Source organism: Cebus imitator, unplaced genomic scaffold (assembly GCF_001604975.1).
Source record: "Cebus imitator isolate Cc_AM_T3 unplaced genomic scaffold, Cebus_imitator-1.0 Scaffold237, whole genome shotgun sequence".
NCBI classification, from domain to species: domain Eukaryota; kingdom Metazoa; phylum Chordata; class Mammalia; order Primates; family Cebidae; genus Cebus; species Cebus imitator.
In genome coordinates, this window is record NW_016107552.1 from 3396808 (window position 1) to 3406688 (window position 9881).

Consider the following 9881-nt stretch of genomic DNA (forward strand, 5'->3'; position numbering starts at 1 on the left):
TTTAAGACAGAATCTCACTCTGTCGCCAGGCTGCAGTGCAGTGGCGTGATCTTGGCTCACTGCAACCTCTGCCTCCCGGGTTCAGGTGACACTCCTGCTTCAGATTCCCAAGTAGCTGCGATCACAGGTGTGTGCCACCATGCCCAAATAATTTTTGTATTTTTAGTAGAGATGGGGTTTCACTGTGTTGGCCAGGATGGTCTCGATCTCTTGACCGTGTGATCCGCCTGCCTTGGCCTCCTAAAGTTTGGGGATTACAGGCGTAAGCCAACACGCCCAGCCCGGTGATAACAGTACTGGGCGCCCAGCCCAGTACTTTCATCTTTATACTGAATCTAGTAAAAACCAAAAAAAAAAAAAAAAGAAAGAAAGAAAGAAAAAAGAAAAACCAAATTAATCAGAATAGTCATAACAGAACTCATTTCTACTTGGAAAAAAAACTTTTTTTTTTTTTTAAGACAGGGTCTCACTCTGTCACCCAGGCTGGAGTGCAGAAGTGGAATCACAGTTCACACAGCCTTGACCTCCCCGGCTCAACTGATCCTCCCACCTCAGCCTCTCAAGAAGCTGGGACTACAGAGGCATCTCACCATACTAGGTTAATTTTTTAATTTTTCTGTAGAGATGAGATAATATTATGTTGTCCAGGCTGGTCTTGAACTCCTGGGCTCAAGCAGTCCTCCCATCTCCACCTCCCAAAGTGCTGGATTACAAGCATGAGTCACCATGCCCAGCAGAAATGATTTTTTTTTTTTCTGTATCATGTTCATAAAGCTTAAATCAGCATTTATTTTAGTTTGTTTTTTGAGATGAAGTTTCTCTCTTGTCACCCAGGCTGGAGTACAACCTCCGCCTCCTGGGTTCAAGTGATTCTCCTGCCTCAGCCTCCTGAAAAGCGCCCGCTACAATGCCTGGCTAATTTTTGTATTTTTAGTAGAGATGGGGTTTCGCCATGTTGGCCAAGCTGGTCTCTAACTCCTGACCTAAAGTAATTTGCCTACCTGAGCCTCCCAAAGTGCTGGGATTACAGGCGTGAGCCACGGCACCCGGACTAGGAATAATTTTTTTAAATGATTTTTCAGCCAATAGAAAGACTGGCTATGAAAAAAGCACTGGACTAAAGTATTTTTCTTTTTCCAGGATGGAGTGCAGGGGTGTGATTACAGCTCACTGCAATCTCTGGCTCCCCAGGCTCAAGTGATTTTCCTATCTCAGCCTCTTAAGAAGCTGGGACTACAGGCATGTACCACCAAACCTGGCTAATCTTTGTATTTTTTGTAGAGATGGGGTTTCGAAATGTTGCCCAGGCTGGTATCGAATTCCTGAGCTCATCCGATCCACCCATCTCAGCCTCCCAAAGTGCTGATATTATAGGCATGAGCCCCCTCGTCCATCCCTAAAGTATTTCAAACACTCTTTGATCAACTCCTCCCCCTCCCCCTCCTCTTCAGCAATCCATAATCTCCAACCCTTCCAGCTCTCTCACTCAATTTGTGCTTTTGCCCTCACGAAATCCAAGCCCCCATTTTTACTCCAGCTCTCCTCTTCCAGTTTCACCCCCTCTCCATCCAGCTTAGACCCTCCCTATGTATAGTAAGTCTAACCATGCGCCTCACTTCAACTCTCACGCTGCAGCGCCATGCTCCTCACCTCCTGGTCCGCAGCAACCACAGCCGCGAAGTCCCAGCCTTCTCTGCCAATTCCCCCTAAGCTGTTCAATGTTGCCAAGAACAATCATACAACTATGTATGGCACCACGACAAATTTCAAGTTTCCGATTTCAGCTGCGACCTCAGCTCTGGCATCTGATGATTTCCTTACTGCCAAGTCCCTCTCTTCCCAGTCCTCACCTTCCCACCCCATCTGGCACTGCTCTCCAATACCTCCTTCTCAAAACCCTTCATTTCCGAGGTTGCAAATTGGCAGCCTGGAGATCCTGCTATGTTACGTTTGGCTCTCGAAGAGTTTGGCTTTTCCTGTTCATTTTCCTTAGTTGCCAGTACTGAAAACTCAGTAGGTTTCTGGCTTTCTCTTAAAAAACGAAGATGTGACAATATCCCTTCACCCGCCCACACTGCCTACCTGGGTGCATGAAAGCTTTGGGCTACCCCTCAACCCCATCCCCACCCTCGCTTTCTTCCCAATTTTCATGCCTTCCAAATAAGTTCTCTTTCTTGGTATCCTTGGATTGCAACTCTTCCTCCACCCACCTGTTAAATCCTGGTGTTCCCAAGCTTCCCTCCGTAGAGGCTTTCCATTCCCACTATGTAGCCCTTACACGCTGAAGTCTCCAGTCAGGATAAAAAGTTGGCAATCCTTTATCTGTCCCCCACAACATGTTAAGTGTTTTTGGACCGAAAATGCAAAGATCTGGAACTCCATGCTTCCCACCTCTCTCCCGGCCTTCCCGGGGTCCTCCAGCATCTGTCATCCCATCCTCTAGAGAGTCCCCAGGGCCTGGGCACCGGGCAAACCCTTAGTGCAGTCAGGGTTTCCTGGCTGGGGGCCAAGAGTGGCCACGGACCCGCACACGCTGCCCAGGCGGCGACGTGGCGCCCCTACAGATTTCCCCGCAACTGGGGACACGCACACCCAGAGCCACCGGAGGGACAGGTGGTCAGGCGGACTCGGGTCACACCGGCGGACGCTGGGCCACTCACCTGGGCCAGGGCGGGGCAGTTCACCTGGCCGGGGCGGGGCCGCAGGCGGGCGGGGCGGGGCCGCACCTGAGCTGCTCCAACCCGCGGCCGACGCGGCCGACGCGGCCTCGCTCCGCTGCAGCTGCTGACGCGGAGCCCGCGGCCGCCCGAGCGCCCAGAGCCCCGCCCCCGGCCCTCGGGCACTTCCGGGACCACTCTAGGCCGCGCGGAGGTCTCGGCGTCTCGGTGGTCCTACCGTGCCGGGTGTTGCTGCGCGTAGCCTCCCGGGCCCCTGGACACGAGGACCCGAGTCAGGGGAGTCTGTCAGGTCGGCGTGGTGGCTCTGGCCGTCCCCGAGGCGCGTGCTGGCCGTGAGGGAAACGGGTGGGCAGGCGTTGGCAGGAGAGCAGAGGAGGAAACAGATCGGGACGGGCGGGCGGACCTGGAGCCGCCGGCACTCCGGGCACCTGCGCTGGGTGCAAGCCAGAAGCCACTGAGGCGGTCGGGGTCTTCAGGGGAATAGGAGTGGAGCCCCAGAGCTGTCGACCCTGTCACTCCACACAGGCCCCAGGGTCCTTTAGGATCCCCTTCCCTCAACCTGCTTCAAGGGTAGCCCTGGCCTGCCTGCCCTCCTCGCCCCCACAGAAAGAGATGAGAAGGAGGAGCCGGCGAAGACCCAAGAGTGTTTTCGGGACCATCCCAGGACCCTGAGCCCCCCAACTGTGTGCATCCTAGGGCTGACTTCCACATGAAGCACCTCTCTGGAGCACCGGGAGGGAAGAGGAATGCGTTCTTGAAATCTCCGCCCCGTCCTTGCTGCTGATGGCAAGACTCGCCCCTCCACCGAATGTTCCGCCCGTGCCCACCGCCCCCCCCACCATCCCCGGCTCAGGTGCAGCTGCCCAGCTTGTGGGAGAGCCTCCCTCCGCAGACCTCGGCCCAGTCACAGGACATCAGGAGAACACATTGTCCCTGGGGAAACGGACTCTGCCCCAGCCATCTACCCACCCGCCTTCAGCACCCTCAGCCCTGGCACTCGAGTGCCCCCCATGCTACCCACACACACCTGCCTTCCTGCCCCATCAATGCCATGGAGTTGGGCCTTGGGCACAGACTCCAAGGGGTAGGCAGTGGCTGCTGCTCCCCAAGTCAACAGCCTGAGCTCTATGGGGACCAGCCACCCTAGACCCCTGAGCCTTGGACCACAACCAGCTGTGCAGAGCTGGGGGAGGCAAGGCCTGGTTCCTTTTTCTCCTTCCAGCTCCTCAGGTCACATAAAGGTCAGGCCACCAGTTAGTGTCCCCAGGGGGCTGGGGGGAGTCTGGGCCATGCCCCAAGGGTCTCAGGTGCTTCCTCTTTGACAACAGTCCCCAGAATCCCCATTCTCCCCAACACTGCACCCCCCGCACCCCAGGAGTGGGTCTTTGACTCCCAGACCCACCACAGTCCCTTTTTTCAGCCGGGAGCTCATGGCCCTCACAATAGCTGTTGCTGACATGTTGAATGTTATTAACCCATTTTACAGAGGGGAAGCAAGGCTCGCAGAAAGTTAAAAAGGGGCCCAAGGTCAGGGACAGAAATGGGAGGCAGATGGGAGGCACTCATCTCACACCCCACCCCTAGGGACCAGAGCCGTAGCCAACAGAGCAGTAGTAATCTGCGTCATCCTCAGGCTGCACAGGGCTGATGGTGAGGACACAGGCATTGTGGGCTTCATCCTTGGCTGCTGAGAATCGGTCAGGGATGTCAGCGGACCGGTGGTGATCCTCCTCTGAGCGGTAGTAGAGGAGATATCGAGGGGCACTGCCTGCCCGCTGCTGGTACCAGGACACACCGTAGTCCTTGATGGTGACGTGCTGGGGGCTGAGCGTGCAGGAGAGTTGAGCCACTTGGCCCGGGAAGACCAGCAGTGCATCTGGCTGGGCTAGGACTGGCCGGGAGGCTGAGAGACACAAACCCACTCAGGCCCAGCCTGAGCCCCTTCCCTCCCACCCCTGCCCTATGAAGGGTTGGCTGGACTCCAAGGAGATTCTCCCAAAGGGCTCATAGCCCAGTACCATGGGATTAGCAATGAACTGGGTGCAGGAGACCTAGCTCTGTGTGACTTAGGGTGCCCTCTCTGGGCCTCCACCTGCCTTTTTGAGTAAGGGGTTTGGATTTAGCAGCCCCCAAGTCCCCATTAGTGCCACATCCCCAAAGATCCATGTTCGGTTAAAGGCCCAGAGCTGAGGGTTGGACTAGCAACCTCTAGGTCCCTCTGCTACCTACCCATGTTTCTCTGTAGAATTGCACTCCACCTCCCCCCTCACCTCCTTCACTCCAGCTCTTCCAAACCCTGAACACAGACTAACCAGCCCTAGGAACCTCCTGGGCTGTCCCACGTATCAACGCAGCCTCAGGCAACTGGCTGCAAGGACCTTCTCAGGGAGGTTAGATTGCCTCAGGCCCTGTGGGGCAGGGAGCAGCCCACAATAGCTCCCCCTGTGAAAAACTAAGAAGGAGACCCCAAAGTCAGAGTCCGGGGCTCTAGTGGTCTGGTTGTTCACAAATGGGAAAACCAAGGCCCACACAGGGAAGTGATTTGCCCCAGGTCAAGGGCAGAGCTGCCTGAAACCAGGTCTCCCCTCTACCTTAATATCCCTCCCAGGACCTGCGCTACTATCCCCATTGATTTGCCTCCATGAAGGGGCCTTCTGGGGCCAGTATGGTTCCCCACCCCACACCCAGGTGAGTGAGGCCCAGGGAGGATTCACCTGATATGAAGGTCCCCATCAGAAGGAGGCTGAGGCACCAGCAGGCCATGGCCAGAGGCAGGGAGGCAGGCAAGGAGAAGTTCTGCAAAGCTATATGCTCCAGGTGCTTTGGGGTACAGGGCTGGGAAGGCCACTGGACCACAACAGAGCATGCAAATCAGCCTATTGACTGAGGAAGGAGGGGCGGAACTGGGGCCAATGGCTAGGCCCTGTCTTCCCAAATATCAGGGTCCTGGCTCCACAAGGCCATCTGAGAACAGGAGCCCAGAAGTCTTCACATGCAGTTACAGCAGGTAGAAACCTACATTTTTATTGAGGTACAACTAGCATACAGTAAAGTACATAAATCTTAAGTGTATAGCTTGGTGATTTTATGTATATGTATGTATACCCCTGCGCGTGCGGGCACACACACACAGACCTCTGCAACCTCCACCCAGATCAAGATTTAGAACATCTTGGCTGAGCTCAGTGGCTTACGCCTGTAATCCCAACACTTTGGGAGGCCAAGGCAGGTGGATCACCTGTCAGGAGTTCGAGACGAGCCTGGCCAACATGATGAAACCCCATCTCTCCTAAAAATACAAAAATTAGCCGAGGCTGGTGATGTGTGCCTGTAATCCCAACTACTGGAGAGGCTAAGTCAGGAGAATCACTTGAACCCAGGAGGCAGAGGTTGCAGTGAGCCAATATTTCACCACTGCACTCCAGCTTGGGTGACAGAGCGAGACTCCACCTCAAAAAAAAAAAAAAAAAAAAAAAAAAAAAAAAAAAACCCACCCAAAAAAAAAAAAAAAAAAAGAAAAAAAAAGAACGTCTCCATCTCCCCTGAGGCCCTCTCAGTTAATAATGATCTGCACCCTCAAGGGAATCATCACTTTGACTTCTATCACGTCAATTAGTTTTTGCCTGCTCTAGAACTTCAACTGTAAGTGGAATGGATGATGTGTCCTCTTCTGTGCCTGTTTCTTTTGCTGAACATTATGAGAGTGATCCATGTGTGTGCAGCAATATTTCATTCATGGCCATAGCTGTGTGTAATCCATTGTGTGAATGCACCATAATCAGTTTCTCCATTCTCCTATCATTAGACATTTGGATGCTCTCCAGTCTTTGGCCATTACAAATAAAACTTCTGTGAACGTCTCTGTCAATGTCTTTCGGTCTATTTGAACACACATTTGTGCTGGATAGACACCCAGGAATGGAGCTGCCGGATGGCAAGGAAAGAATACGTTTAGCTTTACTAGGTCTGCCAGAGTTCCCCATGTGTTAGTACCAATCTACGCTTCCACCGGCAGATGAAGAGAGTTTACAGTGACTTCGCATCCTCACCGGGACTTGACATTGTCACAGCCTTTTTAATTTGCCAGGATTCCAAGTAGCTGAGGTGGTTTTGAACTTGGGTTTGAATCCCAGCCCCTGCTCTTCTTAACTGCATGACTTCAGCCAAGTTACTTCCCCCAACTGTGCCTCGGTTTTCTTATTTGGAACTTGAAGTTAAGCACAGTCGGCCTGAGGATTGTGAAAATGCAAAGATGAGACCTGTTTGCTCAGTGCTGGCCACAGGGAGTGGATTAACCATGTCATTTATTTTCTGTATTCCAATGCTCTGTAATCTGGGGCCTTGTTGACCATTGAGGGACTCACCCTCCCAGGGTTACCTAGTCCCTATAGATAGTAAATAACTCTTTTTTTTTTTTTTTGAGACAGAGTCTCTCTTGTCGCCCAGCCTGGAGTGCAATGGCACCGTCTCCAGTCACTGCAACCTCTGCCTCCTAAATTCAAGCAATTTTCCTGCCTCAGCCTCCCAAGTAGCTGGGATTACACGTACGTGCCACCATGCCTGGCTAATTCTTTTTCTATTTTTAGTAGAGATGGGATTTCACCATGTTGACTGAGCTGGTCTCCATCTCCTGATGTCAAATGATCCACCAGACTCAGCCTTCCAAAGTGCTAGGATGAAAGCATGAACCATCTCATCCAGCCATGATAGTAAATAACTCTTCTGAAAGCATGCTTTTTTTGTTTGTTTTTTTTTTAAATGGAGGAGTCGCATTCTGTCGTTCAGGCTGGAGTGCAGTGGCGCAATCTTGGCTCACTGCAACCTCTGCCTCCCAAGTTCAAGCGATTCTCCTGCCTCAAACTCCTGAGTATCTGGGACTACAGGTGCGTGCCACCATGCCTGGTTAATTTTTTGTGTTTTTGGTAGAGATGGGGTTTCACTGTGTTAGCCAGGATGGTCTCCATCTCCTGACATCGTGATCTGCTTGTCTTGGCCTCCCAAAGTGCTGAGATTACAGGCGTGAACCACCACCCACCGCAACTGACCAGCAAAAGCATGCTTTTCAAATGCAAGTCAACTAATCCCAAACCCCTGAACCCCATTCTTTAATCTGCTCTTATACTCCACCTGCCCTAATCTCTCCAGGGCCATGCACCAGACAACTAGGGGCAGCCTGTGCCCCAGAATCCACTTTAATTACTCAGTCCTAATCCTGGCCTGCCCAGCCTTGGAAACCACAATAGAGGCCCTCGCCCACTGTTCCTCCCTCTCCCTCTGCCTGCCCATCAACTGTGGTGCTTCCTGTGTGGCCCACCTTGGTGTACTCCCTTTTTTGGGGAAATTTGAGTAACAAACTATCTTTTCTTTTCTTTTTTTTTTTTTTTTTGAGACAGTTTCGCTCTGTTGCCCAGGCTAGAGTACAGTGGCACGATCTCAGCTCACTGCAACCTCCGCCTCCTGGGTTCAAGCAATTTTCCTGTCTCAGCCTCCTGACTACCTAGGATTACAGGTGCCCACCACCATGCCCAGCTAACTTTTTTGTATTTTTAGTAAAGATGAGGTTTCACCATGTTGGTCAGGCTGGTCTCAAAGTTCTGACCTCTGGGGATCCACCTGCCTCGGTGTCCCTAACTGCTGGGATTACAGATGTCAGCCACCATCCGGCCACAAACTATCTTTACAATGGCACTTTTAGCCCCTCCCCTCCCCTGCTCGCCCCTCCCCTGCTCTCCCCTTCTCTGCTGTCCCTCCCCCTCTCTCCTCTCCCCTCCCCTCCCCTCCCCTCCCTTCCACTTCCTTCCACTTCCCTTTCTTTTCTTCTCTTTTTTCTTTTCTTTTCTTTGAGACAAGGTCTCACTCTGTCGCCCAGGCTGAAATGCAGCGGCTTGATCATAGTTCACTGCAGCCGCGAACTCCTGGGCTCAAGCAGACCTCTCACCTTAGCCTCCCAAATAGCTAGGACTACAGGTGCATGCCACCATGCCTGGCTAATTCTTTTGTTTTCATTTAATTGATGTACTTATTTTGAGACTTGCTCTCTTGCCCTGGGTGGAGTAGAGTGGTGTGATCGTAGCTCACTTGCAGCCTTGAACTTTTGTGCTCAAGTGATCCTCCCACCTCAGGCTTCTAAGTAGCTAGGACTACGGATGTAAGCCAGCATGCCCAGCTAATTCTTCGAAAATTTTTTTTTTCGTAAAGACAGGGTCTTACAAAAGGAAGGAAGGAAAAAAGGAAGAAAGAAGGAAAGAAAGAGAAAGGAGAGAGAGAGGGTGAGATGGAGAGAGGGAAGGAGTGGGGAATGAAGGGAAAGAAAGGGAAGTGAAACCTAGACAGAAAGAAGAGGAAGACAGGAGGAGAACTAGAAGGGGAGAGACTGGGAGAAGCAGAAAAATGTAAAAGACGAGAAATGGGCCGGGTGCGGTGGCTCACGCCTGTAATCCAAGCACTTTGGAGGCCGAGGCGGGCGGATCACCTGAGGTCAGGAGTTCAAGCCCAGCCTGACCAACATGGTGAAACCTCAGTCTTTAAAAAAAAAAAAGACAAGAAATGGCTGGGCGCGGTGGCTCATGCCTGTAATTCAAGCACTTTTGGGGGCCAAGGCAGGCAGCACCTGAGGTCAGGAGTTCCAGTCCAGCCTGTCCAACATGGTGAAACCCCATCTCTACTAAAAATACAAAAAATGAGCTGGGCGTGGTGGCGCATGCCTTTAATCCCAGCTACTGGGGAGGCTGAGGCAGAATTGCTTGAACTCGGGAGGTGGAGGTTGCAGTGAGCTAAGATCATGCCACTGCACTCTAGCCTAGGTGGAGAGTCTGTCTTGAAAAAATAAATAAAAATCATACATAAATAAATAAAAGACAGGAAATGACGGCGAGAACTGGTGTGAGGGACTAGCTAGTGGTGAGGGCTAACAAGGACCTGCTATGGACCTGGAACCAACTAGGGCTGACTATGAATGCGGCAAAGGAATTTGGGGGCGATGGAAATGTTCTGTATCTTGACTGTGGTGGTGGTTATATGAGAGTTGGCAAAACTTGAAAGCACCAGAAAGAGTGAACTTTACGGTACTGTATGTAAATTATACTTCAGGTAGCAGGAGGTAGCTCATACCTGCAATCCTAGCACTTTGGGAGGCTGAGGCAGGAGAATTGCTTGAGCCCAGAAGTTCGAGACCAGCCTGGGCAACACAGGGAGACTCTCCCT

General features: G+C 52.1%; 2 protein-coding genes across 3 annotated transcripts in view; both read right to left on the reverse strand.

The window, feature by feature from the left end:
- ZNF70 (zinc finger protein 70) overlaps positions 1-3415 on the reverse strand; it is an 8735-nt gene extending 5320 nt beyond the window's left edge. The window contains exon 1 of one of the 2 annotated variants that reach the window (XM_017498070.2): positions 2661-3415. The gene's annotated coding sequence lies outside the window, so the exon portion shown is untranslated. Of the gene's footprint in view, positions 1-2210; positions 2636-2660 lie in introns of those variants that run through there. The other variant, XM_037727695.1, reaches the window with a different exon arrangement.
- Positions 3416-4125: 710 nt separating this feature from the next.
- On the reverse strand, positions 4126-5541 carry LOC108282230 (pre-B lymphocyte protein 3). Its single transcript, XM_017498071.2, has 2 exons — positions 5393-5541; positions 4126-4581 (listed from the first exon to the last, which is right to left on the reverse strand). The coding sequence occupies exons 1-2, from the start codon at positions 5439-5441 to the stop codon at positions 4259-4261; spliced, it is 372 nt and encodes a 123-aa protein (XP_017353560.1). The 5' UTR covers positions 5442-5541; the 3' UTR covers positions 4126-4258.
- Between the last annotated feature and the right edge of the window lie 4340 nt (positions 5542-9881).